A 20,476-nucleotide genomic window follows, 5' to 3' on the forward strand; every position below is an offset into this window, starting at 1 on the left:
CCACTCAACTTCCACCGTTCACAGAGCCAAGATCTGGCCTCTGGCTGGGGAAGTATTCCATGTTGGAGACATGGTTTTGTCCCCACAAGCGTTTGCTGTCTTGGGTGTGTGCCTAAGACCGAGGATGCAACAGGAGTGCCACAACCCCAACCTCAAAAAGCCGTGATTACTAAGAACAAAAGGCAAACCTAAGTTTTTTAAACAAAACAAAATTTGGTGGCAAATTGAATAGCAGGGCTAAAGCAGATTAAAATAAAGATTAAACCACTTATTCCTGGTGCAGTGTGTTCAAGAAACTTTTAACCAGAGGCTCCCAGGAGAGGCTAGTTTGGGATATCAGGCGGGGAAAACAAAACCACGGGAAGAGGCGAGGGCAAGCCCAGATGGACGGACTCGGCTTTGGTCACCCCAGCTCTTCACTTGCAGGGAAAGCTAATAGCAAAGGAGTGAACACGTCTTGGTGTTTTGGAAGAGCTAGATTAGAATGATAAAAGATGCTGCTGCGTGGAAACCCTTAAAACATGAAACAAAACTAGTTTATCGATTGCTATGCTGAAATGTCAACGCAGGGTGCTAGACACACTCCTTTCATGCATTTACCCCACAATCAGCTTAAAAACTACTCATCTGAAGAGTAAAAAAAAAAAAAAAAGGTGGATAAAGATTGCCACTTATGGTTTTTTTTCTTTATTTGGCCTCGCCACATGGCATGTGGGATCTTAGTTTCCCCACCAGGGATCGAACCCACGCCTCGCCCCCTGCAGGCGAAGTGCGGAGTCTTAACCACTGGACCACCAGGGAAGTCCCTGATGGGGTTTTAATTATCATGTATTTGTGGTGTCCAAGTAATTTAAGCTTCAGTGCAAATTTCATTCTACAAGCCACCTGGAGCGGTAGGGGAATTAAATCTCTCTCACGATTCAAGGGGCTATTCGTACCACCCAAAGAGGAGGGCTTTATCTCATAAATTAAATTTTCATAAATTTAAACTCTATTCATTATATAATTAAAGTCCAAAACATCCCAATGAGACCATGATTCAAAACAAAATACAGTACAAATTTATTGACTCCAATCAACCTTAGTCAAGATTTAAGCAAAGGAAACAGATAATTGAATACAAATAAGCAATGGCTTAACATTAGGTAGAAGTCCTATTTTACTATGAGTTTTCAGTCCAAAAACGCTTATTCCTAAATAAAATTGAACAATGATTTCTCTGCTGAGGCGTGATGACAACGAAATACACACAGTTAGAAAGCAGCCACATCTGTTTTTCTTTTAGCAATAAGCATTCATTCAATGAAAATTTTGAAACTGCCTTGGATTAATGTCGATAAGAAATTATCACCTTTTGAGAATTAGTATTAACCAAGTATAACTTTGCGGAAAATCTGGACAGCACTAATAAATGACTAAAGAGCACTGAATTCAACTGTTTTAAAGATTTACAGTAAAATACTTTGGTTCCCAAACGACTGTCTCTAAATGGAATTTTTTAAAAACCTGACATTGACTCATTTTTTCTCTTCCAGAATCTAAACACGGACAGTGAGTTTTCTCCCCAGTCACGTGGCAATGGGGCACCCTAGTGCACACAGCCGGGAAGCGCTGAGCGGGCACACCAAAAACTATGCGAACGTCAAGCTCCTTAAAGTGCTAAAGCCACAAGAGAAGAACCTACTTGTAAAACTTAAAAAAAAAGCCAGTGTTAAAGAACTCATTAAAGAATATGTGCTAGCATTATCTAAATCAATAATGCTTTTCACAATTATTGCAAAAAAAATCAGACACATCAGAAATTGATAAACTGACTCGTAACATTCCAATATTAATTAGTGCAATTTATAAAGAAACCTGTTATGAATGACATTATTTTTGCAGTAAGAAAATGAAAATAACTTTACTTCCTAAAGTTCCAGATTTTGGCTGTACACACACACATCCCTACACACACACACATCCCTACACACACACACACATCCCTACACACACACACACACACACACACACACACACAGTTTGAGGGAACAAAGGCCGACTTGGATCAGTCCATTCCTGTCCCTCCCTCATCCGACCGTCCGGCTGGCCTGATTACACCTCTTTTCTCCACCAAAGGGCACATTTTATTCTTGTCTCAGTTTCTACTCTTAGCACCAATCGGTGCTGTGTGTGGATCAGACTATGACGGAGATTAAGTGCTGGGGCATATTTTTAAAGAGAAGGCCATGATGATCTGTTCCCAAACAGAAAACCAGGAGCCACATCCACCTCCCTACGAATGCAGACAACATCACTGTCGAACTGTCAGCTGTATATTTTGACAAAATTATAAACGCATACTAACCACAACTAGTTTTAAAGGTGAATATTCTATTACTCTTTAGATATTTTACCTGTAAAAAATGCACACGATTTGTTACCTCCATTGCTTACTTGGATAAAAACACACTTTCTGTGGTGTTCCTCCCTCCCCCAAATGAAGAAAACGATTCAATAACAAGTTTTCCGATTAACAAAGAATATATTAAAACATCTGACATTCTTTCCACAATTGCATAAAAAAGCAGGCATCCTGAATACTTACAAGGAATAAAGAGCTTTTTACATTCTCAAAAATTAATTACAATCAGAAAAAAACATCTTCAAGAATATCTTTACTAGCTAACGTGTTTCAGCAAGAAAAGGCCAACTTGTCTTATACCAAGTATTTGCCTACTGGCTGAGATAAACATTCTTAAACAAAACTTTACTGAATAAAGCAATTTATGTGTCTTTCATTATTTTACATCTTAACATTTAAAATAGTTAAATGAGTGGAAGCCTATTTTTTGACCACCAAAATAAACTCTTTCAGCCTGATGCTTTTAAGGTACAGTATAAAAAGTAATAGAAAAACCAGAACTGCATTACAAATGTTTTTGGTTCAAAATTTTCTTTGAAATCTTATGCTCCTTGCCTAGACAAAAATGTGAACAAGACCAAACACTGGCAATTTTTAAAATCTAACAGATATGCAGAGCCTATATTTAGATCAAAAATATTTTTTATTCATTAACGTTGTTAAAAAATCTTCAAAAATGTAGCATAAAGGTTCAAGTCCTGGGATCCTGAATTTACAACGCCAGGATCCCATGTATCGTGGAATTACCAACCCATCCTTCCACAGCCATAAGTAACGATCACTCTGAAGGAAACCGGCTTGTTTTGAAGTGATAGCTACCAGGACGTTCAGAGTAAGAAATACCACATTATACAGGCAGTGAATTCAAAGAACAGTAATCCATCACATAAAATCACGTTTTCGTTTTGTCTTTAAAATGCATAGATTTCTTCAAGACAACACAAAGATGGCAATAATCAATAACTGCAACTTGATTTGACTTTACTTTCTCCATCAAATTGAAGAACAAAAATAGGAAGTAACCATAGTTGGGGACTTTTGATAGTTTCCAAATGAAAGAATAAAAGGCAAACTTTCATATGTAATTTCTACAATGTACAAAGTCAGTTAAAATTTTATAAAAATGCTTGTGTTTCAATAAAAAATAAGAATCCCCTTCCTACCGTCTGTATGGAATGCGGGTTACGAGACTGGTGAGTAGACTTCTCTGCTGCTAGAGCACCAATTTAGGCACTCAGCAGATTACTCCGTAGTCACAGTAGTTGACTTTCTTATCTGAAAGAACAGCTTGCAAAAAAATTAATAAACCTGGAGGCTTAATCCATCATTACCTTGAAAGAATTTTGGGGTTTCAACAATATTTCTACTTTTATATAGCTCACCTCCCCACCCCTGCCAATGAAATAAACTTTTCCTTTTGAAACACCCCACTGAACTTGGGATTACACCCACCGAAAGGCTTTGAATTACAATTTACACAAAACAATAAAAAAGAAAAGAAGCCCAAGCCCTATGGGCCAAAATAAGTAGCAAACACTAATTTTGGACCCTTGATAGTACTTTAATATATATTTATGGAATATTAAGCAGTGACTTAAAGCATAATGGTCTCACTGTGGACATCTTACCACCATCAACTCCAAAAAATTCTACCAGAAATCACAAGACAGAGAGGCAGGAAAGCTGATTATTGTATATATTGTTCTTGAAAAGCATGTGGAGACTGCAGTGTGGCTTCTCCCTCTGCTTCAAGTGTCTGAGAGTAAACGGTAATTTGGGATTTAGAGCAGCTGTACTCACTCCGGGGGCTTGGGATCTATGTAAATATATGTCCTGACCTTGTTACACTAATGTTGTTAAATTCAAAATTTGTGCCATATGCTATCTTTGTTCTCTGTCCCCAATACACTGAGTTTCCATTTGTGACAGCGCAAACCAGAGGAAAGCAAACACACACGGCCCCTCGATGCTGGTCTGAATTCAGAGCCGTGACGGAGCACGTTTGATTACCATGCCCGCCACTACCGAAGCTTTGGAAACCGACGTGGAGGGCTTCCAGAAATCTTAATGTTTTCATTTCCCAAGTCTTCCATCACTAATTATATGAAATGACCCAAGAGCAAGTTTTTGTTATTTTATAAAAATCTAAGTGTTACTATTGCTGATTTATATCTCACAATTTTCATACAAAAAAAAGTTCTCAATGACCACAAAATACCAAATATTTATTTTTATCAAGTGTCAGGATAACTTATTAAAGTTGAGGTTTATCATTTTTTATTGCTGAAGTATTCTAAGATCTTAATACTGCAAACTACTCCACTTCGATCCGATACGTTTTGGACTTACAAACACGGCTGAGATTTAACCAGAACTTAGGCGTCTTAAGAGAATCAAAAGAAGAAATACTTGAACAGTGTTTCACTAATTGCAAATCAGTAAAAACAAAAAAAACCCAAACCACCTCAAGTAAAAGATTATACTGATACCATGGAATGAGGAACCATGCACACGACCAAAACCAAGTTTCAACAGTAACGAAGTCAAGCCATCCTGTGACCGTAGGTCCAGAAGCACAAGGTGTTTTGGAGTTTTTCTAGGTTGAGTAAGGACACTGCTGATTAACATCAGTTTCCCTCACACTTATATTCAAGCACGACAGTGCGCAACCTTTGTTACTCCTTTGGGAAAGATGTTTTGCTCCTTATGGCGCAGCTCGCGGCACAGGCTGCAATCCGGCGAGGGCTCCGGTCTCCCGGGAGCGGGGCGCGCGGCCTCTCAGCTGTGGGTTTGCTCGTGGCTCCAGAGGCTGAACGCCGTCTTGAATGTCCTGTGGCAGAGCTTGCACATGAACTGTCGTTTAAACGTGATCGCCGAGAGGGGTGGCGCGTGGTAGAACAGCGTGTCTGACTCCCGGGCCGCGAAGAGCTTGTCGGCGCCGGGAGCCGGGTTCTCGGGCAAGCCCGTGGGGCTGTCGGGCTCCAGGGGCTGGATCTTGGGCAGCGGCGGGGGCAGAGGGGGCGGCGATGGGGAGCCAGTGGGGCCCGGGCCCACCTCGGGCTCCCTGTGCGCCGGGTCCTCGGCGGCCTGAGCCATGTGGGACTGGAAGTGACTCCAGAGCCGGAAGTTGGTGCGGAAAGCCTTGTTGCAGACGTGGCAGATGAAGGGCTTCACGGAGCACAGCAGCTCCTGGTGCCGCTCCAGCTGCTTGGGCGCCGGGAAGGTCTTGCCGCACTTCTCGCATGGCCACAGGTCCTTGGGGGCCGCGCCGGGCTCGGGCGCCTCCTCCTCGGCCCCCTCCGCCGGCTCCTCTTTGACCTGGACCTTCAGCGGCCTGGAGAGGCTGAGGTCTTCGGGGAGGCAGGGCGCGTCTTCCGGGTCGAAGTTCACGGGCTCGGGGCCGCGGCCGCCCGCGGGGTCGTCTTCGGCGGCGGCGGCGGCGGCGGCGGCAGCTGTGGCGGCGTCGGCCCGGCCGGGTTCGGGCAGGGCCTGTGGCCGGGTCGGGCCGCTGGCCTCACCGTTGAGGTCGGGCCGGGGCGGGGAGGCGCCTGCGGCCGGGGCCATGCTGTTCTGGTTGTGCACCTCCACCTGGTGCCGCCAGATACTGAAGGCCGACTTGAAGGTGCGCATGCACTCCAGGCAGGTCAGCTTGCGGTACTCGCACTTGCCCTCGTGCTCGCGCTTGAGCTCGGGCGAGAAGAACCTGAGGCTGCAGTAGGGGCACACGGTGGCCGTGCGGCACAGGCGCTCGTGGCTCCCCTGCTCCAGAAGAGAAGAGAGCTTGGCGTTACAGAGGCGGCACAGGTAGAGCTCTGAGCCGCCGCCCGCCGGGCCCCCGGGCGCCGCGCGCTCCCTGGGCCTGGTGGCCCTGCCGGCCCCGAGGGCCTTCTCTCCCGGGTGCATCTTCACGTGCTGCTTGAGCTGGGAGAGGAAGCGGTAGGCCTTCCCGCAGGCCGTGCACACGTACGCGCCCTTGGCCCGGGACCGCAGGCTCCTCTTGATGGCTTGCACGGGGGAGCCGCCGGGGCCCTGGAAGCCGGGCCGGCCGCGCCGCAGCTTCAGGATCAGGGCCTTCTTAATCTCCCGCTCCCTCACGATGTCGATCAGCTTCCTCTGGAATTTCTCGTCCAAAACGGCGTGCGAGCTGGCGGCCGGGGACGGGTTCTTCACGATGCCGTGCTGCGTCTGGCAGTGCGTCCACACTTTGAAGTTGGTGTGAAAGCGCTTGTGACAGATGTCGCAGGCGTAGGGCTTCTCGGGGTTGTGGTACATGTTCACGTGCCGGTGAAGGCCGGCCGTGGATCTAAAGATCTTAAGGCAGTGTTTGCATTTAAATTTTTTGTTTGGTCTCGCACCCTCCAGCTCGCCGAATTCGTCCTTGCTCAAGTCAGAACCCGGGAAGTCGGCCTCGAGAAGAGGCGGGCTCGAGCGCTCCGCACGGGGGTCTCCCGCGCCCGGCGAGCCCCGGCCCTCGGCCTTCGGCTGCTTGGCCGGCAGCCTCCTGTCCGCCTGGAACCGCCTCTTGGCCGGGAGTCGGCTTGCGTCTTGCCGGTCGTCGTCCGCCTGCGGGACCAGGTCCCTCGTGGTGGCCGCAGCGTCCCCCACTGTGACACGGATGATGTCGCCGGGCTCCGGGGGACTGCGCGGCTCGGCCTTGACCCGCACCTCGGGCCCGGGGGCTGCCCCCGGCCGCTCCGCCGGCTGAGACGCGCTGAAGGACCGGAGGCGGTGCGGCTGCGGGGCCGGGGCCCGGGCGTCGGGGGCCGCCGCCTCGCTCGCGTCCCTGGAGGATGGCCCCTGAGAGAAGGCGCCGAGCGAGCTCCCCGCCGCGTCGCCCGAGCCCGAGCAGGAGCCCTGCGGGGGCTGCAGGTCGGCGGCGGGCGCGAAGACGGGGACCTGGCTGTCCATTGACAGCGAGCGGCGGAGGAGGCTCTTGACGAGCGGGCCGCTCCTGTCCACGCCCTGGCCCCCGGGCACCGGCCCCCCGGCCGGGATCACCAGCCCCAGCCTGGAGTAGTAGAGCAGGTTCCTGTCCTCGCCCGGCCCGCCGCCCCGGCCCGCCTCCTTCAGCAGGAAGGGCGTCTCCGGGGCGCCGCGCAGAGACAGCACGGGCGGCCGCGGGCTCCGCAGTGCCAGCTCCACGGCCACGCCTCGGGGGAGCGGAGTGCTGGCGCCCGGCCTCTCGTCCGCGGCCCCCCGGTCCTGCGGGGGCTTCGGAGGCGGCGCCGCGCCCCGCTTGGCCAGGCCGCCTCGGCTCGGCTCCTCCGATGGCCCGGCGAGCTCGGGGGGCCTCGCGAGGCCCGCGGGGCCATCTTTCGGCCGACTCTTCTCAGCTGCTGCCACGTGGTGCGCTGGCTCCGTGGGCTTGGGACCGGGGGCCTTACTGGCGTTGGCCTGGACGGCGATGCCGGGGGAGGGCCGAGGAGGGTGGCTGAGGTCGGCTGGATTCTGACCCACGGTTTTCCCCTGGGCCTCGTTTCTACTTTGACAAACGATGACGCTTCTCTTCTGAGAACTGTTCTCATCGTCTTCCGTGAAGGGCTTCTTTCTGTTGGGACACGTTGGAAAGGGGGCCTGGGGCGTCTTAGAAGCGATGTTGGTCAGAAAGGAGATGCCCAGGCTGTAGCCTAGCTCCTGCACAGCAGCAAGGCTGCCTTTCTCCACAAATAAAGACGAAGAATAGATGTAGTTCAGCACGTTGTCGAAAGCATCTGGCTCACAAAAGTCCAGCTGGAACACAGTCTGTGACCCGTTCTCCTGACTCGTGAACAAGCTCTGGAAGTACTCGCTGCTGGCGGCCAGGACGTTCTTATGCGCACGGAACTTTTGGTCCCCCACGATCAGGAGCACGTCGCACAGCTGCCCTCTGAGGCGCTCCTCGTTGAGGGCGCTCAGGAGAGAGATGGCGTGGGCTGGGTTGATGTAGTGCAGCAGCCCCTCCATGCTCGGGCTCACCTGAAAGACAAACGTGCAGTCGCGTGAGCAGGGTGGCGGAAGCTCCCCAGACGAGGGCTGCTCGAGGGCCGGGAACGCCAGCTGTCTTCTCACAGGTGCCAGTGCCTAGCAGACTGTGGCCCAACACGAGGTTTCTGGATGAATAATCTTACTTAAGTAACAAGGAAAATATACAGAAACAAGTCTCATGGCTTAGGTAGGTCATCAGTCATTAAAACCGAAGGATTTTAAGCACTAAGGTCTGTAACAGGCATTTCCATACCAGCAAAAAGGCAGCTAGAACTTGGCAGGTACATAGAGAAGCAATATTTGAAAACAAGGTTTATTATCCATATTTACGGCCCACATCCGTTTGAGGCTTAATTCTATTCTTCATTGGCTCAGAGAGTAAGTATGAAGTACTGAACCCCATAAAGTCCGTAATTCTGAAAGGAAAGCAGTTTTATTACTGAATATGATTAAACACAATGTGAATTAACAATAGGCTGTAAAGTAGAGGTCTCAAAAATAGGTAAGAGGCCTTCCCTGGTGGCACAGTGGTTGAGAGTCCGCCTGCCAATGCAGGGGACACGGGTTCGTGCCCCGGTCCGGGAAGATCCCACATGCCATGGAGCGGCTGGGCCCGTGAGCCATGGCCGCTGAGCCTGCGCGTCCGGAGCCTGTGCTCTGCAACGGGAGAGGCCACAGCAGTGAGAGGCCCACGTACCGCAAAAAAAAAAAAAAAAAATTTAAAAAATAGGTAAGAATTTGGAAAGAGGAAAATCATTTGCTAATTACGATTGCATCAAAGTGTTTAGCAAAGGTTAGAAATATTAAAGAATAAAGAAGTTTGTTTTCTTTCTTATGCTAAACACCTTGCAATCCGAACACTATTTCCTTACCAAATTACACTTTCAACAATAGCACAGTAGAAGCTTTAGCCTGGATCTAGTCTTAATTATACTAATTCTAAACTAAGGGGTTTGACTTGAGATTTCACTGAAACTCCCTTCAAATCTAAAGGTGAGATCTAAAGGCCTAGTGGGGGGCTGGTGGCGGGGGTGGGTGTCTGCCAAGAGGCTGGGGTTGAGATCCTCCCTTGTGGTCCACTAGCATCTCAGATTAGCAGGTCCCTCACGTGAGACGGTTAACAACTGTGCCCTCCTTTAGGGTTGCTGCGAAAATTACATGAGCCTGTATGTCATACCTAGTAAGGACTTGACAAATGTGCAATTAATTTTCAGAAACTGCAGGGTTAATAGATATTTAATTCAGCATAAAAGGGTCCAGATTAACCTCTGACGAAGATGAAGCCATTTCACACAGAGAGGACACCTGACTCTCCAAATCTGACACTTCCCTCAGGCTGCTGCTACGGTAATGTCTCGTCTCTGGCTTGGTTTTATAATGCCATCTTGTTCTCTAAAATAGTTATGACATTTATTTTTTAATATAAAATGGATTCAGAGTAACTAAGACTATTTGGACAGTTTTATCATTCCCTAGAGGGTGAGCTAGAGATACACCAAACAAGGTACCCGCACGTTTGCAGGTTCTCCTCGGGCTTCACAGGACCAGGCTTTGCTGGTCAACTAGCCTCTGCGCTCTTCAGGAGAATCTGCAGGGAAGAGTTTCCCAGGCCACCACCTGGAGTGACCAAGCGTGATCCCCGGTCTTCCCACCACTGATCTGGCTCCTGTTGAGGTACTGACTCCATTTGACTGACCTGGAGATGTGACTTTGCTTCCAGAGACAACGCCTGGAGCCCGTCCACAGACAACTGCCTTGGTCGGCTTGTACCGAGCTGCGGTTCATTCTTGCCTGGCATCGCTTCACCTCCATGGTGAGTGCTTGAGAAGGAGATTGTCCCTTCCTTTTTTTTGATTAGCCATTTAAATTTCTCCCTTAATCCTACTATACTGTCTTTGTAATCACACATCTATTTATGTGCAAAGAAACCCCTGTCGTCATTTACAGAGGTCAGCAGAGAAAAAAATAAGCTTACAATGCCACCCTCATAACTCAGCCGTGTTGTGAACACTATTTTTAGTGCAATTAATTTTTGAGACAGCTAGTTCAGATGCTGCCACAGGGAAAAACAGCAGATGCAGAATCAAAGGCTTGGACAAGTACTTTTCAAAAGGGTTTCTTAAAATCAATTTAGTGGTCTGAAGTGAACAACTGAAAAAAATGACTAGGGCAGAGTAGAAAAGTCCAAATGTCTCAAATGTAGTAAGGCTGACTACGATCTCGTGAAACTTTCACAAGTTATACGCATACATTTCCACACATGTAAGCCGGCACTGGGGTGAGATGTACAGTGGTCCCTCAGTATCTGCAGGGGATGGGTTCCAGGAAGCCTGCGGATACCAAAATCCACAGATGCTCCAGTCCCTTATATAAAATGGTGTAGTATCTGCATATAACCTAGGCACATCCTCCCATATACTTTAAATCATCTCTAGATTACCTGTGGGTCAGAGTTAAGACAGTTTGAAGGTCAGTGCTCTAAGCTAATCAACCTCTCTGAGCCTCAGTCTTCCCCACTGTAAAGCAGGGATAATAATGTTACTGTGAGAATCAGGAAAGAAAACCATAATCGCTACCATTTATTCAGCACCTATAACATACTACAAATTTTACCAGAACTTCACGTCATTCACCTATTCACTCACTCAACGAAGTGACATTTCAGAAGGCTTGAAGGACGCAAGGATGAGCCATAAGGATCACTGAGGGAAGAGCATATAGGCATAGGGAAGAGACGAGGTAACAGCAGGGCTGGAGCGGAGCAGAGCTGAAGCAGCCGTGGATGATGACACTGAAGGAGCTTGGGGAGACACTGTGCAGGGCTGGGGGGACCACCGGAGGGACTGCACTTTTTACCAGGGCAGCTGTTGGAAGATTCTGAGAAGAGGAATGACAACAACCTGAATTTTGTTTCAGGAAGATTCCTCTGGCTTTGTTGCAAAGAATGGACCATGGGAGAGGGTGTAAGCTGGGAAGTCAGCTAGGAGTCCACCGCATTGATGCAGGTGAGACAGGACAGTGCCTGGACCAGCGGGGCAGCGGTGGAGGTAAAGACAGTCATTAGGATTTCTAACGGACTGACTGCAGAGGGTAAGAAGGTGAGGAGGTAAGGGTGTCTCCAAGGTTTCTGCCAGAACTGGAAGGATGTCCTTACTTGAGATGAAGCTTGAAAAATTGGTTCAGACTTTTTTCAGGAATTCAGTTTAGATATTCTAAATGTGAGCAGGAACCTGGTAATTAATGTACCCTTCACGGGCATCCTTTCCTGCTTCACTTCCCCTGCAACCTTTTTTTTTTTTTTTTTTTTTTTTGCGGTACACGGGCCTCTCACTGCTGTGGCCTCTCCCGTTGCGGAGCACAGGCTCCGGACGTGCAGGCTCAGCGGCCATGGCTCACAGGCCCAGCCGCTCCACGGCATGTTGGATCCTCCCGGACCGGGTCACGAAGCCACGTCCCCTGCATCGGCACGCGGACTCTCAACCAGTGCGCCACCAGGGAAGCCCTCCCTGCAACCTTTCTTATGCTTCCTGGGATCACTTCCCAAATAAACATCTACACTTGAATCCTTGTCTCAGGGTCTGCTTTTGGGGGAACCCCAACTAAGAAACCAAGCGACTGTGTGAGGACTAAACCAAGTAAGATTTTCTACATCCCTGGACACGAAGCAACGCTAATGCACATATCATCCGCTCCCTATTCCTACAGGCCAAGAAACCCGCATTTTCTCACTGTTCATTGTTGGGAAAAGTTTCCTTCTTTTTCTTCCTTCAAATTATCGTGACCTCTATTTTTGTTCTAAGTAACTGCTTCTAATCCCTAAACCACAGGCTTCCATACTTTTTGAATGAAACAGGAAATGAGGGAAAAATAAGTCACTGAGAGTTGAGTTGTAAGAGGAATGGTCTCCGTCCCTGAAAAGTATTTGGAATTTAAAACCATTCATTCGCCTCTAGCCTTAATTTATAGTCATCATCGAGAGCGCCTGCTTGAGAAGTGGCTAAGCATGTCCAAATTCCTGATAACAGTGCAGAACAGCTCCAGGTACTGATTTTTCCATACCATTCCCGAGACACTGATCGGGCACGAACAGCAGCTAACATCTGAGCGCTTGCTCTGCCACGCAGCCCTGTGAACAGTTTTCAGGCTTTAACTCAATACTTGCACCAACCCTAGGAGGCAGTACCATCATTATCCCCATTTTACAGTTGAGAAAACTGAGGCACACAGGGTTAAGGCTATGTGCCTGAGGCTCAGGTTTGCACAGACAGTCAGGAGCACAGCAGAATTCACACCAGGTGACCTGGCTCTGGAGGCCATGCTCTTCACCTGCATACCGTACCTTTTAATTCCCACACAAACATCTGAGCTAGGTACTGCCATCATCCCTGTTTTACAAATTAGGAAACCGAGGCATCGAGAGGTCAGGTAGTGTGCCTAAGGTCACCCAGTCAGTTAATTGTGGGGCTGGGAGTCGGGCCCCAGAGCCTGGACTCTTGGTCATCACGTTACACACTTCTCATGGTTGGGCACCGGTCTAGTATGTGCTAGAACTGGCCAGACAGGGAGGGTGGCAGCCTGACACGCATGGTCCTGCCTTACAGCTCCTGGCCTTGCGTGGGAACGGGGAGGTCAAACCACCACACGCTCCAGTGTGCTAAGCACCCGGCGGCAGGGCGCAGAGGTACAGGTGGAGCACAGGTGATGGCACTGGGTCCAGGTGAGAGGAAGGTCAGGGAGCCTGGGTGCAGAGGTACAGGTGGAGCACAGGTGATGGCACTGGGTCCAGGTGAGAGGAAGGTCAGGGAAGGGGTTCTACAAAAGAAGTGTCCTGAACAGGCAGGACTCAGAAAATATGGGCATCAGGAAGGAAAGGTGAAGGACACTTCAAGGACAGGAGCAGTGTGTTCAGTACAGAGCCAAGGCCAAGTGCCTGGCTGGAGCAAAAGACACATGTAGGGGAGGGCGGGTCATGAGGCTGGGGAGGGGGTGGAGGCATGAGGCCCCCGGAGCAAAATTAAGGCCCCCCAAGGGTCATCGGAGGACAGTGACCTCTCCCATCCTCTTCAGGAGCCCAGGACAAAGGCTCTCGGTGTCTGGGGTGACAGGAGCACACAGTGCAGACTCCTCTCCTTCACGCAGAGGCCCTTGCTTTTACCTTTTAATTCAATCATCAAAGCTTAACAATGGCCCCTTTCCTGGTCTAGCTGCAAACAATTAACATTTTGGACTTCTGTGTTTTAATGACACAGTAGGTATATTGATTGAGCTTCACAACTTCATTAAAAATATAAAATGCTACACTAAGAACGCAGGCAAAAACGGGGGTGAGAATCATGAGTGCTGCGTGTCATGACATAATCCAGAAAACCCTCTGTAGCTGGTGGATGTGCAGACCGACGCTCGAAGCCGCGTGCCTGTCTGCTCTGCAGCCTCGGGAGGCCAGCTTTCGTGCTGGAGGTGCCTTCTCCTCCATAAGTCTGCGGGTCATCAAACTCCAACCTCTCGTGGACACTCAGGACCTCTGACTCACAGAGGACAGAGCATCCCAGGTCTGAAGGCTCTGACGCGGACATGTGCGCTGTCGCTGCATCCCTGGCCCCTCCTGCCCACTGCTCGTCTGCATGAGCCTCCAGTGCCCAAGCTCCCGCCACCACTCAGTCACGGTGGAAACCTTGGTGCTCTTACAAGAAAAGTGGGTGAAACATGGACGAAAAGGTCCCTCTACCATAGAAGAGGCTGGGAGGAAACCCCCGGGGAAACCAGCTCCTGAAGCGGGCCGGGCTTGCTTACCACTTGGGTCCCTGCACACAAGTATCTCCCCGAACTCTGCCTAAATTGTTTCTATTTCATGTTGTTTTCTGATATTTCAAATGAGAGAATCTTTATACAGTTAACAATTCATGGCCGTCACTGTGGCTCCACGGGAAAGACTGTCAAATGAGTCTACTTGTCTCAAATCCTGGCTTTGCCGCCTATTAAGTATGTAACCTTGTAGAGGTCACTCAACCTGAGCACACGTTTCCTCAACCTGTTCAATGGGGCTAACACTGCCCACCACGCAGGATTCTCACGAAGAACAAAAGGCGCCGTATGTGTGCGAGCTCCTGGTGCATGTGGTGGTTCCCGTCTGCATGCGGGCACTCTACTTCTCTTCCTCCTTTCCTGAACGTTTCCACGGTAGGACAGACATGTGAGACTAAACATAACGAAGCATACGAAAAGTGCCGAGAAGACTGTTTACAGGAAGCAGTTAATTTGGCCGAGGGGTGGGAGGGTCGATGAGTGAACGGTGGGGACCTGCGGGAAGATGGGGGACTCATTGCTTACCGGACAATTGTAATGATATCAATACTACAGGTTCCACTCTTCACCATTCTACCGTAGATACTTTCCAGAAACATGCATCTAATAGTGCCAGGGCTTAAAAACTCCAGAAGCCTCTGGCCTGAATGAAGTTCCAATTCCCTAGAATGGCTACGGCGCACTTCACAACTGGATTCCAGAAAACTACTTCATACCACCGCCTCAAAGTCCTCAGGTACCGAGTGCTAAGAGGGGCAGGGAATTCATATCTTAATATAACGTAATTCAGTGCAAATAATTCCCTCTTTATACCAACTGTAGGAAGTTACGATTTTTAAGGAGATGGAGGAAAGTAGGCAGTTCTGGACTATAGAACATTCCAGGGATATAAACAGAAGCAAACCAGAGCTAGACACTCGGATAAAAGGACATCAGGAGGTGAACAGTGGGCGCAGAAGGGGAGATGAGAAGGGACCAAATAACCTCACAGCAGCTTTCGAGTTTTGGAGACGAACACTCAGGCTGGTATCAGAGCTAAGGTACACTGTAAATCAAACTTGCTCCAAGACCAGCCCACAAAACCCTTACTCCAGTTCTATAGGAAAATCTCTCTTTAATCCAAAACATTAACGTGAAACTGAACTCCGGGCACACAAGCCTTTGGAATGCTGGAGATCGCTTATATAGCCCTAACCATGACGCCGGGAGAAAGCAGGAATGCATGTAACACAAAGCAAACCCGTAGTTAGAAAAGCAGCATCTGCATTTGGCTTCGGAATATAAACACACCCCCGCCCACTCCCAAACCCTCACCTCTGGGTCTGGCCTGACTCTGTCCATTTGATTTTACTATGAGATGGTGGCAGGCAGTCAGCTCTGAGTTTCCATCTCATCGTGGCTCACTTGGAGACAATGCAGATGTCCAGACAGCCTCGAAAGCGCCTGGGCTTTCAAAGCCAGCCTCGCTGATCTGACCCTTCAAGAGCAGCGATGTCACCCCCTTGGACCCCATCTCACCACAGGTTTTGTGTCCCCCGAGGAGGTCTGATTTGGTCGTAGGGTGTGCGCGCCGCCTCACCCAGCGGAACGCACCCCGGTTAACAGAGCAGCCTCCTGTTGTGCCCCTCCCGCTGGAGCACCCCCGTCCCGAGGAGTCTGAGGCGCTGTGCTCCCCTCGCTCAGGACTGGGCACACAACCAATGCCCAGCCCATTAGAAACTTTCTCCTTTGGAGTATGGGCTGAGAACAACAAAGGCAGCGACCAGCGGAGCTGATTTATCTCAGCCCTGGCCTGGGAACGCAGCCTGCAGTGCCCGCTACACGGGCTCCTGCTAAAGTTACCTTGGTCTTCGTCCTTCCCGGCCCAATTCTTTGTCTTTCCTTCAATGTCAAGAGCAGCCCTCTCTCTACCTTTCAATTTCTTCTTCTATTCAAGCTGGCCTGGCAGTTTCTGCTCTTGTCACTAAAGGACGCTGACTAATAGATTTCCAAGTGGTACTCGTCCTTCCTATCATGGCCTCCAAATCCACCTTGACTGAGCTTCCGAAAGCAAAACTCTGATCGTCCGCTGGACGCACACATTAGGTATTACCATTATGAACTCAGCTTCTTTACCGAGCTCCTATTACAGGCAAGGTACGGTTAGACACAGGTGAAATACAGCGTCGCACAGAACAGACAGGGCCCCCACTTTCCAGTGGGGTAAATCAGACGATGAACAGGGAAACAAGTAAAAAAAGATAACCTTTGACTGTGCTGAGAGCTACAATGGAAATAAATAGGAAGCTATGACGGGGGGTAGGGAACCAGAGTTTGGAGGGGATGGTCGGGAAATGCCTCGATGTGACAGTTTAGCTGAGACCTAAGACCTGACTAAAAAGAAATAAAATGATAAAAACGATGGTTCTCCATTAGGTTAAAATGAAAAACTTTAAAAACATGGACTTCAAGGCTCTGTAAATCAGGTTTCAAACTACTTTTTAAATTTTCTTTCCTTTAGTTATCGCCTCGTGATAACTTCCTGCTTCAGATACTTTGTCTCTGAGACACCACCCGCAGGTCTTGCTTCTCCTGTCACCCAATCTGCAATGTCCCAGACCCCCCGCCCCCGCCCCTGCCCCCACTCAGCTGAACGTTACTCACCCTTCAAAGCTCAGCTCAAGGCCATTTCCTCCATTAAGCCTTCGGTCGTGGGCTGGACTGTCCCCTGCGATTCCTAGGTTGAAGTCCTAACCCCCAGCACCTCAGAATGTAAGCGTATGTGGAGACAGGGTCTTCTAAGAGACCGTAGGTTGTAATGAGGCCTTAAGGGTGGGCCCTAATCCAACGTGACTGGTGTTCCTGTAAGAGGTGGAGAGACGGACACAGACACAGAGAGAAACCATGTGAAGACAGAGAAGATGACCGTCCACAAGCTGAGGGCTCGGGAGAAATCAAGCCTGCCAGAGCCTTCATCTTGGCCTTCTAGGCTCCAGAATTGTGGGAAATACATTGCTGGTGTTCAGGGCCCCCAGTCTGTGGTGCTCTGTTACGGCAGCCCTAGCTAACTAATATACACACCTTCCTTGACCACTGCAGTTTGTAACGAGCAAACGCCTTTCAACTGCAGCATTACAGAGGGACGCCATTTACGCAGTGTTTATTCAGTGCCGAATACTGTAAGTTGTCTGTCTCCCCAGCAGAAATGTAAAAGCTATTTAAGGACTAGGAATCTATTTAATGTCTTTTGACACTCTTCACAATGCCCAACGTGGTGTCTCACACAACAATAAATATCTGTTGATTTTTCTGTACTCTGACACTGATTAGATGCAGGAGTGGAGTCCGTGCCTTTTGTTTTCCTAAAGCAGAGCTGGTCCCACCGGTGCCCTTTAGAATACTATATTGACTTCTCTATTCCTCCCTAGATAAAATGCACACTCTACAGACTGGTATGCAAGAGTCTTCATATTCTGATCACAGTTCGTCTCTCCACCCTTACTGGACAGCATGAGGGTGAGCATCTACCCTACAAACTTGCACACCCAATTCCCACCGACTGTCTTTCTTACCTTTCCTTTACTTGGCTAACCTCTACAGAAAGATCCAGCTCAAACGTCACCATCTCTACAAAGCTCTAGTGATGTGCTCCTGGCCAGTAGCTCCAGCCATCTAAGCTACCACAGTACTTCGTCCCCTCTGCAATAACACATCTATTTTGAATGATCGGCCTTTATATCTACCCTCTCATGAGAGTCCTTAAAAGGAAGAAGCCCTGTTGTCAGCTGTGTGTTCCTAATGCTTAGTGCAGGCCCAGCAGGTGCCTAAAGAGGGAAACCATTACCAAGGCTCGAGGCCTGGGCTGGCGCATCTCTGCTGCTCCAGCATCCGGCACAGAGAGCGGCGCGTGGCAGTGGTCTTCGCTTTGTGCGTGAGTGCCTGTGGCCTTAATTGCTACCGGCCTATGACTTCCAACTCTGTATCCCTGCTGAGGCTTCTCGGGACTCGTCCATCACAGGACAGCCCTCTTGTCCAGGATGGTACCTAGGACCCTACCCTCCCACATCTGCCGGTCCCCACGTATTTCCCGTTTAGTTCGGTGTGCTGCCAGCCAGCAGGTCTCCCAAACTGGAAACCTCTTCTCTTTCCTTTCTAGCCAGTGCCCACCGCCCGTCAAGCCTTGCTCGTGGTCAGCTCTGGCGTCTGCTCTCCTCACCCCCGCTGGCTTTGGTCCCTCTGGTCGTCTCCCCTCACCCAGAGACCCTCTCAATACCCTGGCTCCTCTCCTGTTACACACCTAACACGCCCTGCCATGAACACGGTCAGGTTCCTCAAGGGCAGGGGTCATATCCTTTGCAACTTTTATTTCCAGAGAATGAAGCACATTCTACACCGAACAGTGTAAAAGGGAAGAATAAATTAGATGCAACGTTATTTTGAAGTGAACCAATGCCCCCCACGTCTACTTTCTTTTTACCATTGATATTTACTGGTACTCATATTTAAACGTCATGACTATTAGTCATTAAGGTGGATGAAGGATTTACTCCAAGCACCAGCGGGTAAAAGTTTTCAAAAGTAACTGTCAACGAGAAGCCTTTCTGACACGGATTAACCCACTTTCTTCCGAACAAGGAATCAGACCACAACGCAGGCTCCCCATGGATGACGCAGGGTCACCGCTGTCAACAGTCCTGGATGCTGCGCAATACCTGGCGCCCTCAGACGCCGGGCGTGAGCGGGGCTGGTGGCTCCCGCCCTAAGACCCCCAGGGCGCTGTGCACTGCGCGGGCTCCGGTCACCGCTTCCCCCACCTCCCACTGCCAGGCCGCCCCGCTGGAGAACCTGTCTCTACGGTCACCCCTCTGAACGGTGCTGCCGAAGCGGCGTCCTCCAGAACCGCGCGGCGCTGCGGTCGGAGCGCGCAGCAACCCGGGTGGAGGGCCGGGACCGAGGGGCGCTCCCGCGGTCACAGCCATGCTCTCCCGTACGGGGGCCAGTGAACGCGCGCCAGGTAAGCGGTCTGGGCGAGAAAAGATCTCGGGGAGTCCGGCCCGCGGAGGTCTCTGGGCGGGGGTCTCCAGCGCGGCCGGTCGGCAACCTACGCCTCCGGCCGCAGGTTTCAGACGGGGGCTTTCCCGAGAGGCGGGGGAGGCGCTCCGCATTCCAGCAGAGACGCTCGGGGCCAGCGCTGGAGAGTCGGGGAGACCGGTCCTCCCGGGGGTCTGCGGGGGGCCGGCCAGGAGGCGAGGCGAGGCGGGGCAAGCAGTCCACTCGGGTCAATGGTTGGATGCGCCGGCGGCCGCTAGGCGGGGCTCGAGGGCCGGTGGGGCGGGGGCGCGGGCCGCGGCAGGTGCGGGGGTCCCCCGGCCCCGCAGCTTCCGCGTACGCCCGCGCGCCCCGGCAGACACCAGCCGGCCTCCACGACTGCCCGGGATGGAGCACGCGCCCCCGCCCGAAAGTGCCCCAACCGCCCGGCGCAAGGGCGCCGGGCCCAGCGAGGGAAGCCCAGTGAGGGACGGAGCGTGCGCAGTGGCGAGGGCGAGGCCAAGTGCGGGCAAGGAGCATGCGCAGTGTGAAGGCACAACGGGCTACGTGGGAGCCCGGGGCATGCTCGGTGAGAGCCGGGCCCGGCGCACGCGCAGAAGCGCTCCGAGCCCGCAACCCGCCGGCGGAGAGAAAAAGGAGGAGAGAAATCACCTCAGAGTTACGTCAGGAAAGGCCGCGTTTTGCGGGGAGGCTGTGGCCTCCCACGGGCCCCGCAGTTCTCCTAGGGCCAGGGGCCTGACAGTTACTCACCGGTCTTCAGCCCCGAGGCAGACGCCAGGCCCCTTCCCGCTCACACTCGGCTCGCGCGCGCCGCAGCCGCCGCTGCCGCCGTGATTCCATCCATCTTGAATTTGACGTCATCCCACACCAGGGATGAGGTCATCGCAGGCAGCGCTCGTCACGTGCGCGGCCCTGTGATTGGCCGCCAGGCGCCGGGGGGCGGGGCGAGGGAGGTGCGCGGCGCGGGGGGCCGGGCGGGGCGGTCCCGATGGCAGGCGGCTGGCCGCTACCGCCGCCGCGTCCTCCCGCGCGCGCCTTCCGCCCGGTGTTCCTCCTCCTGAGCCGCACGCGCCGGCGTCCTCCCCCCGCTCGAGGCGGGGCGCGCCTCCCCCGTGGGCCGCCCTGATGGGAGGCGGCGGCGGCGGCGGCTGGAGGGACGCGTATCGCGGAGGCGCGGACCGCGCTCTGCCTGGCGGTCCCGGTGGGTTTGGCGCCGCGGGGACACGCGCCGGTGGGCTCGCCGGGTGGTGCCCCTTCCCGGCCCGGTGCGCTGCGGCG

General features: G+C 51.3%; 1 protein-coding gene across 10 annotated transcripts; it reads right to left on the reverse strand.

Moving 5' to 3' along the window:
- Positions 1–1,038: 1,038 nt before the first annotated feature.
- ZBTB21 (zinc finger and BTB domain containing 21) lies at positions 1,039–20,078 on the reverse strand. Of its 10 annotated transcripts, XM_019922249.3 has the most exons (4): positions 18,995–19,926; positions 18,447–18,536; positions 16,814–17,011; positions 1,039–8,359 (listed from the first exon to the last, which is right to left on the reverse strand). In XM_019922249.3, exon 4 carries the CDS (start codon positions 8,345–8,347, stop codon positions 5,183–5,185), a length of 3,165 nt encoding a protein of 1,054 aa, XP_019777808.1. In that variant the 5' UTR covers positions 8,348–8,359; positions 16,814–17,011; positions 18,447–18,536; positions 18,995–19,926; the 3' UTR covers positions 1,039–5,182. The 10 variants fall into 10 exon arrangements, with proteins under 10 accessions (XP_019777808.1, XP_019777807.1, XP_073660630.1 ...); XM_019922248.2 differs by lacking the exons at positions 18,447–18,536; positions 18,995–19,926 and adding an exon at positions 19,949–20,066; XM_073804529.1 differs by lacking the exons at positions 16,814–17,011; positions 18,447–18,536; positions 18,995–19,926 and adding exons at positions 8,622–8,784; positions 19,949–20,041.
- Between the last annotated feature and the right edge of the window lie 398 nt (positions 20,079–20,476).

Source organism: Tursiops truncatus, chromosome 4 (assembly GCF_011762595.2).
Source record: "Tursiops truncatus isolate mTurTru1 chromosome 4, mTurTru1.mat.Y, whole genome shotgun sequence".
Classification (NCBI taxonomy): Eukaryota; Metazoa; Chordata; class Mammalia; order Artiodactyla; family Delphinidae; genus Tursiops; species Tursiops truncatus.